The sequence below is a fragment of the Jaculus jaculus genome, chromosome 17 (genome assembly GCF_020740685.1).
Source record: "Jaculus jaculus isolate mJacJac1 chromosome 17, mJacJac1.mat.Y.cur, whole genome shotgun sequence".
Classification (NCBI taxonomy): domain Eukaryota; kingdom Metazoa; phylum Chordata; class Mammalia; order Rodentia; family Dipodidae; genus Jaculus; species Jaculus jaculus.
Window position 1 is genome coordinate 27,276,057 of NC_059118.1, and position 18,084 is coordinate 27,294,140.

The 18,084-nt window shown below is 37.8% G+C and overlaps 1 protein-coding gene across 1 annotated transcript in view; it reads right to left on the reverse strand.

Moving 5' to 3' along the window:
- Positions 1 to 18,084, reverse strand: part of Stag1 (stromal antigen 1) — a 476,250-nt gene that overhangs the window by 140,226 nt on the left and 317,940 nt on the right. The window contains exon 10 of the mRNA XM_004664349.2: positions 8,936 to 9,059. Coding sequence (XP_004664406.1) covers positions 8,936 to 9,059 — 124 coding nt within the window. The remainder of the gene's footprint in view (positions 1 to 8,935; positions 9,060 to 18,084) is intronic.

Here is an 18,084-nt window from a genome sequence, read left to right on the forward strand (position 1 = left end):
TTTAATTTAAAAATGTATTAATAAGAGCTGGAGAGATGGCTTAGCAGTTAAACGCTTGCCTGTGAAGCCTAAGGACCCCGGTTCGAGGCTCGATTCCCCAGGACTCACATTAGCCAGATGCACAAGTTCGTTTGCATGGCTGGAGGCCCTGGTGTGCCCATTCTCTCTCTCTTTCTCTCTCCCCCTCTCTATTTCTCTGTCACTCTCAAATAAATAAATAAAAATAATAAACAAAAAAATTTTAAATGCACTAATAATTTCTTAATTACTTGTAAGTAAGCTATAGCCCTTTCAAACATTATCAACTTTATCTGATTGTTAAAGTGCCCATTAAATTATGGAATTTAGAATTTTTCTGTTTGAGGCAGGGTCTTATTCTAGTCCAGGATGCCTGAAGTGACTCTGTAGCTTAGGCTTGCTTCAGAGTCATGATGATCCTTCTACCAAAGCATCCTGAGTACTTGGATTAAAGGTATAAGCAATAATGCCTGGCTGCATGTAGAATTTTAGCCTTTGATTATAGTTATAAAATATGGTTGTGCATTTAACTGTAAAAAATCCTGTGGAAGAAAAAACTTTCTATTATAGGACCATCACTTATTCATACAACAAATATTTACTAGATGCCTTTAATATTCCAGGAAACACGTTAAGAAAACAGATAAGTAGTAGAATATTTAAAATAAAAACAAAACAATAGACTCCTAAAAAAGCTATTCACTAGTAGATTATAGCACTCAGCCACTGAGCTATCCACTGCTCAGGCCCCTAATATTTTCACCAAAATCATTAAATTGGTGATGACAGGTTCATAAAGTATTTTTCCAACTGCCAGTGGATTCAAAGGAGACTGGTGATCCTGTGCTCCTAAGGAAGTGGTGTGACACCAAGAGCTTGTGTTCTATAACCAACCGCACTAGACTTTACAGTGTTAGCTACATGTAAGATGGCACACGTTAATTATTCTGATAAACAGTCATATTTATAAAAATTATTAAGAATTAAATGCACAGGTATGTTGATGTAAGTTTTAATCATCACTTATAGGGAAAAGGCCCTGATTTGTTTTATTTGTAGATTTCTCTAATGTAACTATCTTCATGCAAATTTGGACCCACTAGTGAAATACTATTTAAATAATTTGTGAAGAGATATGCAAAAACCATTCTTGCAAGATCTCAAATAATTTGAAGACATCACCGAACAATATGTTTCCTTTCTGTGACTAAGGAAGAACCTAAGTATCTGTGGCAGATGTTACTGTACTGCCCAAATTTCCTTTACTTGGTAATTTTTTAGCTTATGTTGGTTTCTAATGGCTGCTTCATGTGCCTTCTCCTGAAGAACTAACTATGCTTGACTACCAGCCAGCACAGAGGGTATGTTTCACCTTTCACTCCCCATCTTTTATATTCTTCTCCTTTCTCCCACCTCCAATGCAAAAGCCTGGTGTTGAAAGCCATAAGAGTTAAACAGCCTGATTTCATTGCCTCTGGATATGGTAATATCTAAGGTCTAATTTATGCACTAAAGCTCACTGGCGATCATGATAAGGCAAGATTTGACTTGAAACCACATTTTTGCTGGTGTTTCTTGCAATCATATTTTCCTCACGTTTTTCCTGCATGTCTAATATGTGTGGTGTGGTTTGTGTGAGCACGTGTGCTCCATGTGTGCAAGTTTGCAGAGACCAGGGCAGAGTGTCGAGTGTGTTCCTCCTCTGTTCATTCCTGTTTCCTTGAGATTACACTTCTCACTGAACCCAGAGGGTTTTTTTTTTTTTTTTTTAGGATGGGAGGAACTGGCCCACACCCACGGGACTAGGGTTACAATCACATATGGCCATATTCAGTTGTTTACATGGGTGCTGGAGAACTGAACTCAGGTCTTCATGCTTGCAAGAAAGCTCTTATGCACCAAATGATCTCTTTCTATGCCCTTCCTCAGGTTTTAAAGTGACTATTCCTAAAAATAAACCTTACTGCAATCATGTGCTGTAAAATGATAATTCTGCTAAGGAGGGACTACATAACAGTGGTTCCAGAAGATTATAATGGAGCCAAAAACTTTCCACTGCCTAGCACATTGTATCCATCACAGTATCAGAGTGCAATGTATTATACATGTGCTTGTGGTAATGAGAGTACATATAAACCTGATGTTGACAATTATGCCTACATATAATATTTAATAATTATAAAAATGACCTTATAAGTACCTTGTGTATCTACTGTACTATACTTAACATTTTAGAATATATACCTATATGTAAGAAAAAAGATTTACAGTAAAACAATTTGACATATGAGGATGCATTTCAGGTATACTATATTTCCAGTTTAGATCTTGAGGCCATGTCAAGTGATTGAGCTATATTACCTAGGTTTGTGTATAAATACATGCTTCATATTCATACATTGATGAAGTGGCCTAATGACACATTTCTTATAATTCCCATCTTTAAATGACATATGAATATACTGACAGTTCAAAATCTCAGATTCAGACTTGAGAATGTGACTCAAGACATGGTACCAACTAGATGTCTATGATCAGAGTTTGGATTGCTAAGAGTAATGATCCAATGGTGACAGTTACAACTTAGGACTGCAGTGTATTTGCTAGATTTTCACCTGTGGATGAAAGGCAATGTGTATTATCTACACCAAAGTGTAACACTTGAGGGAGTAGAGTGAATAATAATAATGACTGTGGGATGAGTGGTGGTTGCTAAATAGAGAAAATGACAGCTTAGGTCACTTAACTGCCAAAGCCAAATGTTGCTTCTTTGGCAAAACTTAAAGATAGGTTTATCTCTTATAAGAGAACTGAGTATACTGAACATAAAAACCCAGTACTCAATTGTAGAATGCCAGAACTTAATATCTGCATCTATAGCAAGTACTTTTGACAAAACCAGCATTTTAACTAGAACAAGTGAGGTCTAAAGGATAACTAGGTGGATTCAGTTGAGAAGTTCCAACTGTTTCCCTTGAAATTGTGGGCCTAAAAATATGGCTGACTTCCCCTTGGGTAGAGGATGCATGATTCTTCGAACCCTGCCTTTTTCTGCAAGACTAAGTACAAAACTAAATTGGGCCAAGTATCTTAAGGGCAGTGACAGTAACAATTTTTAAAAAAAAATTTTTGTTTATTTATTTGAGAGCGACAGACACAGAGAGAAAGACAGATAGAGGGGGAGAGAGAGAATGGGCACGCCAGGGCTTCCAGCCTCTGCAAACGAACTCCAGATGCATGCGCCCCCTTGTGCATCTGGCTGACGTGGGACCTGGGGAACCGAGCCTCGAACCGGGGTCCTTAGGCTTCACAGGCAAGCGCTTAACCACTAAGCCATCTCTCCAGCCCCAGTAACAATTTTTGATGATCTACTTAAATCTTTCTTCCTTTCCAGTTGACTAAGACCAAATATCGGTATGAACAAAAAGGGGAATTTGACTCCCAGGAACAGAGATGACAAGATTTAACAATAGTAGAGATAAAGTAGCATCACTTAACCACTAGACACAAGGGGAGAATGCTATGCTTTACGGTTTCTCTTCACAGCATCATGAGCTGGAAAAAAATCTATTCTTCAAAATAATGGTTGAGAGAGTGGTGGGAAGCTAAGCCTCCACACCTAGCTTACTACTAGTCTTGTAGGAAGTGCATTAGGACTGGAGAGATGGCTTAGCAGTTAAGGCACTTGCCTGCGAAGTCTAAAGACCCACATCTAACTCTCCAGATCCCATATAAGCCAGATGCACAAAAGATGAGGCAAGCACAAGGCTGCAGATGCCCACTAGGTAGTGCAAACACCTGGAGTTCATTTACAATGGCTGAGGCCCTGGCATGCCAATTCACTCTCTCTCTCTCTCTCTAAAATAGAAAAATAAAAATAAATCAAAAAAAGAAAGAAGTGCATTAGCTCTTAACAGAGTAAATGATTATACCAGAGTGAGTGAGCATGATTCCTCTTGAGTCTCTTGCTTCCTTTCTTAATGCATGCATGACCTGTTTTACCCCCACTTCATCTATGTGTTGCCATTTGCCAAGTTGGGTATAGTCTGAATGCCTAGCAGACACTGGCCAGGTGGTGTTGCCTTATAAGACCTCATGTATTATCACAGCAACCCAAAATAAACTGAGACACGATATAAAAATTATAAAGGACAGCAGGGGCTGGAGAGATGGCTTAGCAGTTAAGTGCTTGCCTGTGAAGCCTAAGGACCCTGGTTCGAGGCTCGGTTCCCTAGGTCCCACGTTAGCCAGATGCACAAGGGGGCGCACGCGTCTGGAGTTCGTTTGCAGAGGCTGGAAGCCCTGGCGCGCCCATTCTCTCTCTCTCCCTTTATCTGTCTTTCTCTCTGTGTCTGTCACTCTCAAATAAATAAATAAATAAAATAAAGGACAGCAGTAATGGAGGGTAGTCAGTGGGGATCTAACAAACTAGCTTATAGGATATGGTATTAGGAAGTAAGGTAGGTGGAAAGCCAATACAAGTGTTATATAAAAGACATAATGAGTGCTGGAGGGATGGCTTAGCGGTTATGGCACTTTCCTGTGAAGACTAAGGAACAAAGTTTGATTCCTCAGTACCCACGTAATCCAGATGCACAAGGTAGCACATGAATCTGGAGTTCATTTGAAGTGGCTGGAGGCCCTGGCATACCCACTCTCTCTCTCAAATAAATACATAAAATAAAATAAATATATAATGAAATGAAATCAACAATGGATGAGAAGAAGGACAGTTACATCAATGTAATATCATAATTTCAAATCTAAGATAAAATGATTGACTTTTCAACAGATACTGATTTTAAACTAAGACCTAGGAAGATGAAATTCCTTTACTGAAGCTCACACAGTAAAAATTTTCTGTACAGCAAGGATACCAATTAGGTTTTATTTTCACTTTTTTCAGTAGTAACTTCCAAACAACTAATTCTTCTCCCAAGTCTTAGTTCTTCACTTATAATGTGTCTAGCCTACACCACAGAGAATTTTAAAGAATTAAGTAAGGTGGTATCAATGAAAGTATTATAGAAGACTATAAAATAATTTTTTGTTAAAATGAATTATTAGAATTTAATAATTGTTCTTTGAAGTAATCCTAATTTTTGAAGCAATTTTTGTTATAGTACCCTATTTAAATTTTTTAAACTTTATATTTATTTATTTGAGAAAGAGAAAGAGAGAGAAAGAGAGGGAGAGAGAGAGAGAAAGAGAGAGAGAATATGAATGTGTGTGTGGGGGGGGGGGAGAGGGATGCTAGGGCCTGTAGCTACTGCAAACAAACCTAGATACATATGCCACCTTGTGCATGTAGTTTATGTGGGTACTGGGGAATTGAGCCTGGGTCCTTAGGCTTCACAGACAATTGCCTTAGTCACTAAGTCATCTCTCTAGCCCTACCCTAAATGTTTTAATGTTTCACTTCTGCAAAGACCTTATTGAAATGTGAATGCTGTTTAATAGTCTGTAATGCATATTTGCTGATCAGTTTTTTTTTTTTGAGGCAAGCCCAATATATTCCCATTTTTTAATGTGTGTGTGTGTGTGTGTGTGTGTGTGTGTGTGTGTGTGTGTGAGGGAGGAAGGGAGGGAGGGAGGGAGAGAGAGAGAGAGAGAGAGAGAATAATGAGAATGAGTATTGGTGCACCAGGGCCTCCAGCCACTGCATTTGAACTCCAGATGTGTGTGTGTGCCCTTGTGTGCATGTGTAACAATATGTGCTTCTGTCACTCTGTGTCTGGCTTACATGGGACCTGCAGAGTTGACCATGAGTCCTTAAACTTCACAGGGAAGTACCTTAATCACTAAGCCATCTCTCTAGCCCACAGTAAGTATTTGTATATACATATGAAAACACAACCCCCCCCCCAAAATAAAAGTTATCCATTGGGGGCACCCGACTTTTAAGAAGGATAGATTAGATTCACAAATTTGTTAACATGTGGGCAAAATTAATTTTGGATAAATAAAGTTTTTTGTGTTGTTACTGTTTATGTGTATGGGGGTGGGTAGTGCATACCATGATGTACCTGCAGTTTTCAGGATGTCAGGGTCCTCACTTTCCACTTTGGTTGTGACAGTCTCTCAAGTTCACAGACCTATAAACTTTGGGATTCTCGTCTGTGCTGACAATTGCTATAGACACATTGGGATTACAGACGATGCTACTGCATCTGACTTCACATGGATTCTGGGGATTTGAACTCAGATTGTCAAGTTTGCATAGCAAACACTTTTGACTACTGAGCCATCTCTCCAGACTCAAAATGTTTTCTCACAAATAATGCTGTATAACATAATGACAGATACAATCTCATAATAAGGTATTTCTCCCTTTTTGTTGCTCAGTAATATTAGGGGGAGATTTTCACGACGGGGTGTCATTATTTAGCATCAGGCTTGCTTTGACCTTGTGATCTCCAGCTTCAGCCTCCAAAATGCTGGTATTATAGGCATATACCACAATGGCCATCTCAGTAAGTTGGTGGAGTTAACAATTTATGCTTGCAGGAGAATAAGTTGGAATACTGAACAATAGTTAAAATGAACCAAACACAGATGGGTGGTCAAGGAGTGTATGTGTTATCATATTGCTAAATAAAAGGCAATAGAAAAGGATGGTCAAAAGGGACAAAATGGTAAAGCTAAAGTTTTTTTGTGTGAACTGTAAGAAAATATAGAATTAACACAAAGAGAATAAATAAAGTAGCCTATCAGAATCTTATCTAGCTAGCAAAAAGATTTTCACAGAAATAATGAAGTATATGCAAGAAAGTACACAAAAAATTCTGTGACAAGTACTATGGTTCAGATGTATTTTGTTTAATTAATTATTTGAGAGCTACAGACAGAGTGAGAAAGAGACAGAGAGAGAGAGACACACACACAGAGAATGGGCACGCCAGGGCCTCCAGCCACTGCAAACGAACTCCAGACGCATGTGCCCCCTTGTGCATCTGGCTAATGTGGGTCCTGGGGAGTTGAGCCTTGAACCGGGGTCCTTAGGCTTCACAGGCAAGCGCTTAACTACTAAGCCATCTCTCCAGCCCCTCAGATGTATTTTGTAGGTGTGGCCTGCCTTAAACCCAAGCTGAGGCTTGGCACCAATAGGAGGGTATAGATATGGTATGGGCCTTTTAATAGACTTTGAGCTATGAAGGATTATACTCATGAATGGATGATTTTTGGTGGTTATTTTACATAAATATTTGCAGAAACTGAATAGCTATTTTAGAAGTTTTGTTCCCCCTTTCACATCTTACACACATCAGTGCTGGAATGCTGTGACAACTTTATCAGTAGCAAAGCAGCTGCTGAGGCCATGGTCTTGGGCTTCCAGAACTGTGAGCCCAAACAACTTCTGTTTTTTTATTTTTTTTTTTGAGGTAGGGTCTCACTCTGGTCCAGGCTGACCTAGAATTAACTATGTAGTCTCAGGGTGGCCTTGAACTCTCAGTGATCCTCCTACCTCTGCCTCCCGAGTGCTGGGATTAAAGGCGTGTGCCACCACGCCTGGCGAACTTCACTTTTAATACAGTAGCCAGGCTCAAATGTTCTGTATATCAACAGAAAATGAACTATACTGCAAAAGCAGTAGAGGCAATCTACAAGAGGAAATAAATCATGGTCATAAGAAAAAAAAATCCTCAAAGACTGAGATATGTAAGCTAAAACATAGAAACTATGACTGCTGTATTTAAATCTGGTATATTATTTGTCACCCTCAAAGATGGAATTAAAACAAGGAGGTAGACAACAACTACTTTATTGGTTAGAGATTGTATTTTTTTAGTATTTTATTTATTTATTTATTGGAGAGAAGGAGAAAGAAAAAAGAAGAGGGAGGGAGAGAGAATGAGAATGGGTGCACTAGGACCTCTAGCCACTGCAAACAAACTCCAGACACATGCACCACATTGTACATCTGGCTTACGTGGATATTGGGGAATCAAACCTGTGTCCTTAGGCTTTGCAGGCAAGCATCTTCTGCTAAGCCATCTCTCCAGCCCTAGAGATTATATTTTTATTGACCAAAACTTACATTTTAGAAGAATTTTTATTTTTTAGAAGGGTAACCTAGATTATCAACTCTAAAATCCCAAAATGAAAACAGAAGCCATAACCTATACAGGGTTAGGTTCAAGCCAGACGAATACAGCAGAAGAAAGAAAATGACTGTAGTTCTCAAAATAGGAAGAGATTAGAGTAGAAACAATAGAAAAAAAGGTTAAAGGTGATTGCTTAATATGTATCCCCTTTTCTAAGTACAGTAACTGGAGATAGTAAGAGAGATTTAAGCAATCACTCATATAGCTCCAGTGGATGTAGCTCTTGTCCACCAAGCGATGGTTATTATCCTCAGCTCTATAAGAAGAGAAAGTGGGAGTTAGAATGTAGAAAAATGATGGTAGTTTTATTTATGGAAAACAAAGTCTTTATTTTGGGGCTGGAGAGATAGCTTAATAGTAAAGGCACTTGCCTGAAAAACCAAAGGACCCAGGTTTGATTCCCCAGTACCCATATTGGCATGTGTCTGGAATTCACTGCCATAGCTGGAGTGCCCATTCTCTTTATCTGCTTCTTTCTGTTTCTCAAATAAATACATAAATAAATAAATAAATGATTTTTAAAAAATCAGCATTTTACCCAGAAAGTTCTGTCAAAATTGTTACCTGTGACATGTTGGGAGATGGGAAGAGGAACTGAGATGACAATGATGGCAAACAAAAGCAAAACCTTTAAATCCATTCCTACTTACAAGACTGTCATTGAACTAAGAATGTGAATATACATATGAAAGTACACTAAAGAATTCCACATTCTCTTATTCACTGGTGAATCAACCGCTGTACTTTTTATTCTGTATGCCAGTATGGAGACAAGAACATCTTTCATCAAAGCCTAGAAGACAGCAACTTACCCTGTCATGAAGAGTCCAGCCAACATATTTTAGATAACTGTCATTTAGGAAGGCATCACTATACATTTTCATCCATACTCCAATTTCTTCAATACAAATGGCTCTAATCTCAGCAATTGCATCACTAGAAAGGGGACAGAGGAAGATAAACCTCTGATTTACACAGGTAGCTCAAATTATTCATACTCATTTTTTAACAAACTATAAATACCATTTCTAATGTATTTACATCTGCATTCTCAAAGTACTTCAACTTGAAAATCTTCTGTTTTATGTGGTTTCTATAAAATATAAATTCCAATATTGAGCTGGGGAGATGGCTCAGTAGACAAAGCACTTGCTATGCAAGTGGTGAGTGCCTGCGTTTGGATCCCCAGAACCATGTAAAAAAAGCCGGATACTGTAGTGAGCCTCTGTAATTCCCGTGTGCCTGCAGTGAGGAGGTTCAGAAGAATCTGCCCACATGCCAGCTAGCCTGGCACAGAACAGTCGCAAGGTCAGACATTGAAAAGTTGGCCTCTGACTTCCACACACATGCCATGGTATGCATGCATCTGCATTCAAACACATGTACACACCCACACCCCCCATCAAAACACACTAATATCATATAAAAAAAAATTTTGGTCCTAATGCTCTATTTTCATTGAAGAAAACAATGCCATTTAGAGCTTTCTGAGAGCCTTGGAACTATTATAGAGTCAACAAACATACTAAATCTTCTGAGAAAAGCAAAATAACAACACCCAACACAAAATAATGCAGGACTCAAAAATAGTTTCTCTAAGTAACTGTTAATCATTTTATACTGGTACAATCTTCAATGAATTTTACAGAATAGTTTTTATAATAAATCATAAATTAGATACATATTTATGAAACAAAGCATGTATAAGCCAATTATTTGAACATGTGTAACAGTTTACAAAATTTACAATACCACAGTAACTTACTGAGAATTAAAATAAACATGTATAGCATCATTTCTACATTTAACAAAATTTACCACTTAATTCAAGTCACGGATCTTTCAACTTGAGTTAATTTCAGATTTTGCCGATGTATAGGGAAGAATGATCCACTTAGTTTATAATAGGAACAGTCTTGGTGACTATTCTGTGAAACAGGAGCAGAACGACCCACATGCCAGGATTCTTATCCATTACCCAGGTGGCTTCACTCACAATACACATTAAACAAAGTTCTCTTGGGATGGTTTTCCTATTCCAATCTGCCAATCAAGAACAAAAGCAATGGTAATCCTTTTACCTTACCTCTCACCAGGTTATTAGCCCAAACTTTACAGAATATATTGAGGAAAGTGTAGTAAATACTACTTTTCTTTTGGTGTTCCATCTTTCCTAGTTTCTAATTTATTATACATTAAATGGGCTAAATTTTAAGTAATTTTTCATCTTCTACTTATGGAAGCCAAACCTGTCTTTAAAATTCAAATCTGTGGCTGGGTGTGGTAGCACATGCCTTTGATCCCAGAACTCCAGAGGCAGAGGTAGGAGGATCGCCGTGAGTTCGAGGCCACCCTGAGATTACATAGTGAATTCCAGGTCAGCCTGGGCTAGACTGAGACCCTACCTCGAAAAACAAACAAGTACTGAAATTACACGTGTGGGCCATCATGCCTACATGTTATTTCTCTTTTCTGAAATAATTAATGGTAATATTCTACTATTTACTTGGATATTATTCTAATACTCATTCTTTGTTTTAATAAATCTCAGTTCTTTGTAAATTTGTGTTTGTTTATAAAATGGGATAACTTTCTCTTCTGAAGCCATATCGTCAATTATAATTTTCCATTTCTCTATAGTTTCTGACACTGATTGGTCACAGAAAGGTTTTGTAGCACAGCTATGGAGCAAGACATCCAGAGTCAAATCCTAGCTGTAGTATTTATTGCCTGTATGACCTTAGGTAAGTTACTTTTCTAATTCTTAGATTTCCTTATTTGTAAAACAGTGGTAATAGGCCCAAGAGGTACTGTGGGAATAAAAACTAATACAAATGGAATACTTAAAATAGTGTGTAGGACCTAGCAAGCCTACCATAATGTTGGCTAATATAATCTGTCATTTAAGTTTTAGACAGACACAGACAATACAGCAGAAAAAGTAGATTTATTGCTAATAGAATGCTTCAAGACCTTAATACTGAACATGTACAGCTTAAAAACATCTCTTTCTTCTTTTTTTTAAAATAGAATTTCCTTTTTTTTTGAATTTTTGTTTATTTTTATTTATTTGAGAGCGATAGACAAAGAAAGAGGCAGAGAGAGACACAGAGAGAGAATGGGTGCTCCAGGGCCTCCAGCCACTGCAAACGAACTCCAGACACGTGCACCCCCTTGTGCATCTGGCTAACATGACTCCTGGGGAATCAAGCCTCGAGCCAGGGTCCTAAGGCTTCACAGGCAAGCGCTTAACCGCTAAGCCATCTCTCCAGCCCTCTTCCTCTTTTTTTAAGATAGGATCTCACTAATTTAGCTCTGTCAGACTTGGAACAACCTGCGTGGTCCAGGTTGATCTCAAACTTACAGAAAACCTTGTGCTATGCCTTCCCAGTACAAGGATTATGTGCATCCCACAATGCCCATCTTTTGAAAAATAAGTATTTCTTATATTTTATTTATTTGAGAGACAGAGAGAATGCCTTTAGCCACTAGTTAGCAAACTAACTCCAGATACATGTACCACCTTGTACATATGGCCTATGTGGATACTTGTACATATGGATAACGTGGGTCCATATGCTTTTCAGGCAAGCACCTTAACTACTAAGCCATCTCTCCAGCCCATTTTTTCTTAATATGAAAATTATCAGATTTAAAAAGAATAGGGGTAGTTTAATAACTGTGTCCTATGAACTAAACTAAAATATTACAGGAGGTAAAAATTCATACATGCTTCTTGAAGATACATTCTGGTTACAAATAAGAGTTGGCTGGGCATGGTGGCAAGCAAGGTAGGAGGATCACTGTGAGTTCAAGAACAACCTGGGATAGAGTGAGACCCTACCTTAAAAAAAGAAAAAGAACAAAAGACACATCATCTTAAATATCCTGAAGGTATACTAACCCAAATTGCTTTTAATAGCAAACCATATTTTGTAATTTATGCATACTGTTTCATATAGCTCAAATTGATATTCAATGTTCTTTCCTATGAACATATAAAATTACTTATGTATTATTGCTCTGGTGACATTTTGGTTGTTTTTTCAGTTTATGCTTTAGCAACAATAACCTGAAGAGTCAGTGATATCTCTTTGTGCCTACTTGTAAGAGTTTCACAGACAGTGCATCTCTACTCATCAGCATATTATGAAATTTAGTCACTAGGTCACTGCTATCATCTAATATGGATTTCCATTTCTGAGCTACTATTTATATGTTACGTATTTTTATATATATGTAAATGTCTAAGAGTCTGTTAAAATAAGTAACAGAATAAATAAAACAACCATTCTTCCCCAAACCATGAAACTAGAAATCACTACTAGAGAATGCCCACCCTATCACTGTACCTCTTTGAAGCCCAACAAGTTAGTCTCCATCAGGCGTCTCACTAGACTCTTCTACTTTACTAACTTTGCAAAAATCAACTTACAAAAAAAAAAATCAGGCTAAGCCTTATATGACAATATTACAGAAGCTAAGAACAAAATCAATAGGTTTGGTATATGATTAAAATTATATTGACCACTGTCATAGCTGCACATATAAAACAGTCCAATCATTCCATTACACTTACAAAAATATAAACTAGTAGAATTATCATTTATATGGAGGTTGGGCATTGCTATTTCCTATAGGGTATAAAAGACAAAGGGTTATACATTAGCTTCATTTCAGCAAGACGTCTTTAAAAATATTATAAATATTTGAGTGTCTATGCCTAAGATCTAATATCTTCTTAAGTTTAATTTTTATTTTGCCTTGTCTTGTGCATGCTAGGAAAGTCCTCTACCACTGAGCTACATCTTACCTTTTTTAAAAACAATCATATCTACTAAACTCCTAAATAATTTATGTTCTTGGAACACAGCTTTTCTGCATAAGCTACCAATAATTAGGGCATTTGTTTAAGGAATTCCAATCTTTGTCTACTTCAGGTACCATTGTGATTCTTCCCATCTTGAAGTTTGTAGACTAATGATTCTCTACATATGACCATGTTACATAACCACAAGCTAGACAATTAATTAAATAAATAAATAAAATTAAAACTTCTGTGGTACTTTCAAAGTATGCCCACAATTCTTTGTTAATCTTCTTAGTGAAAATTAATTTGTGTTTTCTTGAGTGAAAGTTTACTAAGTAACTCAACAGTCAAAATAAAAAGTTTTGATTCCTGAGACTAGGTCTAAAAGTGTGTGTGACTTTTGTTACTTCTTGTACCACTTTTTTGCCATGTTTTGATGATATTCAGAGTGCCTATGGGAAATTCCACGAGATGACAACTGGGCACTTTTTCCAGTAGATATGTAAATAAGCTATTCTGGAAAAAGGCCTCCCAACTCGTCAGGTCAGATGACTATGTTCTCAAAATGTATCTTTTTTAAAAAATTATTTTTCTATTTATTTGAGAGGAGGGACAGATACAGAATGGGTGTACCAGGGCCTCTAGCCACTGCAAATGAACTTCAGACACATGGGTCACCTTGTACATATGGCTTTACTTGAGTGCTAGGGAGTCGGACCTAGGTTCTTTGGCTTGGCTGGCAAGCATGCTAACCACTAAGTAATATGTCCAGCCCTCAAAAGACATCTTTAATGTAATTTTAGGGCTATATTTTTTGAACGATAAATGGAAAAATAAAAATCATACATATTAATGAGGTAACACATGATATTCCAATACATGTGTGCATTTAAATCAGGCCAAAAATCTGTCTTCTCAAACATTTATCATATAGTCCTGGCTAGCTCAAATCCACAATCCCTCTCTCTCACCTTCAGGAGTGCTGAAATTAGAGATACACACATACGATGCTCACAACTGCTTTGTAAAAACTTACTCATCTATTTTTTAAAGGTGGGAGTACAGAATGGGTTGCTAGGACCGCTTGCAACTGCAAATGAACTCCAGATGTATGCACCACTTTGTGCATCTCATCTGGGTACTGGGGAACTGAACCTGGACCTGCAGGTTTTGTTTCTTTTTAAAAAATTTTTGTTTATTTATTTATTTGAGAGTGACAGACACAGAGAGAGAGACAGAGAGAGAGAGAGAGAATGGGCGTGCCAGGGCTTCCAGCCACTGCAAACGAACTCCAGATGCGTGTGCCACCTTATGCATCTGGCTAATGTGGTTCCTGGGCAATCGAGCCTTGAACCAGGGTCATTAGGCTTCACAGGCAAGTGCTTAATTGCTAAGTCCTCTCCAGCCCCAACTTTTTTTTTTTTTTTTTAAAGTTTTTCGAGATAGGGTCTCATTCTATCCCAGGCTGACCTGGAATCCCCTATGTAGTCTCAGGGTGGCCTCAAACTCATGGTGATCCTCCTTTTTCAGCCTTCCGAGACCTGGGATTAAAGGTGTGCACCACTACACCAGGCTTGGCCTGCAGGTTTTTCAAGCAAGCCCCTTTAACTGCTGAGCCATCTCTCCAGCCCATACTATTTTTATAAAAAATTATTTTATGAAAGACAGAAGGGAGATACACAAAGAGGGAGGGAGGGAGAGAGAGAGGGAAAATGAGAATGAATGAATATGAATATATGGACATGCCAGGGTCTCCAGCCACTGTAAACTCCAGATACATACACCACCTTGTGCATCTGGCTTCTGTGGGTCCTGGTGAGTTGAACCTGTATCCTTCGGCTTTGCAGGCAAGTGCCTTAATGACTATGCCATCTTTCATCCCTTGTTTATTTTAATATAGAGAAAAAAGACAGAGTGAGAAAGAAAAAGAGAGCAAGAAAAAGAAGAAGGGAGACAGGGAGGATGGATGCACCAAGGCCTCTTGCCACTGCGAACAAACTCCATGGTGCCACTTTGTATATTTGGCTTTATATAGTTACTGGAGAACTGAACCTGAAGTAGCACACTTTAGAAACACGTACTTTTAACTCCAGCCCCTCAAAATAATTTCTGTCTTGTGGAGATGTGCAGTATAGTATTTACCTATAGCCATGCTACTGAACAATATAGATTGTTCCCTTATGGGACATTTAAGCCAGAACATCTTAGCTAGTCCACTCCCCAATTCCCAAACCATAAAAATTAGGACATAACAATAGCTGCTTGACATTGCCAAACTTGGAGATGATTTGTTATATGAGAAAAGGTAACTAAATACTATATTATGCATTATTACTATTAATCCTTATAAACCTAATAATAATAAAATTACTTGTTGGTCTGTAAATTATTCTTTTAGTTCAGGTACCTCAAAAGTGTGTCAGTGCCTACATTTTGTGATCATCCCCATGCTTAAAGATACCTTTAATGCTACTCTGATTGTCTACACTGATTATGCTTTCAAGCTGAAGTGTTGTTCCATGATTGTTGCACTAGAACTAGTTATACTTCCTTGGCTTCTAAAAGCTGCATCATATTTATTAGGTAGGGTATAAAGTACAATATGTTTCTAAATATTCTGAGTTGGTTATAGAATATCATTTCATATAAAGGTATCTTCTGAATCCTTAAAACTCTTGGTCTTCATATTAAATTTGTTTTTTAAAATTTGTTTATTTATTTATTTGAAAGTGACAGAGAAAGAGAGAGAATGGGCGTGCCAGGGCCTCCAGCCACTGCAAACGAACTCCAGACGCATGTGCCCCTTTGTGCATCTGGCTAACGTGGGTCCTGGGAATTGAGCCTTGAACCGGGGTCCTTAGGCTTCACAGGCAAGCGTTTAACTGCTAAGCCAACTCTCCAGCCCTAAATTTGTTTTTATAATACTTAATCTCTATTTGCAATACCTTCATCCCATTCAGAAACGCAAGGCATAGCACAGGCATTTGACAGCACACAAAGCAATGATTAGAGGGCAAGAAAAGTTATAGAAAGGGGGCTAAAGACAATTATAAGATAGATTATTTTTCACAGCATCTTAGTAGTAGGCCTCCAAATTAAGAGATGAAAAAATAAATACAGAATACTCTTTACTTGGGAATTTAAAGATAGAGAAACACCTAGTTAAGGGTAATTTTGGTAAATTATATTAATCTTTTATTGTAACTATTGTACAGCTTGTAAAGGAGCATGTTGGTTTTGATGCAAACCTCATATAATTTTCCTAATGTACCAATAAAATTTGGGGGAGAGGGAAAAAACATGACCCTTTAAATTTAACATCTGAACTTTGGATTGCTTTCTTGGTAAGTGGGAATTTAGTTATTTTCTGTTTAAAATTAAATGAAAATTAACTGTAGTGGACTTAATTAAATGTTTCTTGTATCTGATGAAGGTTTTCCCAGTAAGGATATTGACTAGAATAAAATGACTAGGAAAACTCCTGGCTATTATAGTTGAACTGACATAAATAATTGCTTATATACAAGAAATCCCAGAAGAGCTTTGTAACAAGGAATAATTCTAGACACCAGAAGAGATGCCATCTGAACTGAGACACAAAATAAATTCACATCTCAATTCAGTATGTGAAATTTTGCAGAGTTTTTGAAATAGCCTAGGGTGAAATGAACAGCTGAAGAAGGTACTGCAAAATCACATAAAATCAGAGTCAATCTTTTATTGAGAACAAGGATTTGAGACTAGAAAAGGTAATTTATAGTAGGATTAAATTAAGATTTTTAATTTAAGAATGTTTAAGGCTCGGCTTGGGAGATGGCTCAGCAGTTAGATACTTGCCTTCAAAGCCTATCAGCCCAAATTCAATCCCTCAACTTCCCATGTAAAGTGGCACAGACACTTGTTTGCAATGGTGGAAGACAGTGGTATGCACATGCACTCACATGCAAATACACACACACACATACTGATTTTTCGAGGTAGGGTCTCACTCTGGTTCAGGCTGACCTAGAATTAAGTATGTAGTCTCAGGGTGGCCTCGAACTCACAGCGATCCTCCTACCTCTACCTCCCGAGTGCTGGGATTAAAGGCGTGAGGCACTACACCTGACGCAAATAAATATTTTTAAAGGAGTGCTTAAGGCTCAAAAAGAACATTACTGAAAACATGGACCATATAAAAATGATAGACAAGGGTAGCTAAAAGAAAGGTTTCTGAGGATTGGTACTATGTATACTGGAAAAGCTGAAACTCTCTTGTTTGGTAATTATATCAACTCTTTCATACATTATTTCAAGCCAACCAGAGTTATTTCAAATAAATATTTTGGGATTGGAAATGTAGTTTAATAGTACAGTATTTCCTAGCCCTGGAGTTGATTCCCAGCATGGAGGTAGAGGTGGGGAACAGTGACAGGCTCATAAAATTGAAACTATTTCTCAACTCACTTCAAAACAGAGAAACTAGGCTGGAAGGATGGCTTAGCAGTTAAGGCATTTGCCTGCAAAGCCAAAGGACTGAGGTTTGATTCCCTAGGACCCACGTTAGCCAGACGCACAAGGGGGGTGTCCACATCTGGAGTTCATTTGCAGTGGCTGGAAGCCCTGGCATTCCCATTCTCTTTCTTTCCCTCTCCCTCCCTCTTTCTCTGTCAAATAAATAAAAATAAAATATGAAAAACTTAAAAAACATAGAGAAACTAATACTGGATTCTGAACTGAAGAGTACACAATGGAAGGCCAGGCATGTAGGACACTCCTGTAATTCCAGTACTTAGGAGGAGTCTGAGGCAGGAAGATCTTTAATTAGAGGCCAGATTAAAAACAGTGACTTCTAGACTAGCCTGGGCTTTGTAATATGACATTTGTCTAAAAAAGAAAAAATAAATAAATAACAACAAAAATAAGAGTACATGTCATAGTCAAGAAGGCAAATTCAGAGTTGAAAAGATGGCTTACTAGTTAAGGCACTTGCCTGTGAAGCCTAAGGACCCAGGTTCAATTCCCCAGGACCCACATAAATCAGATGCATATGGTGGCACATGTGACTAGAGCTTGGCTGCAGTGGCTGGAGGCCCTGGTATGCTCTCTCTCTCCAATAAATAAATAAATAAAATATTTTTAAAGGCTAATTTATTCTCTGATTAAAAAAAC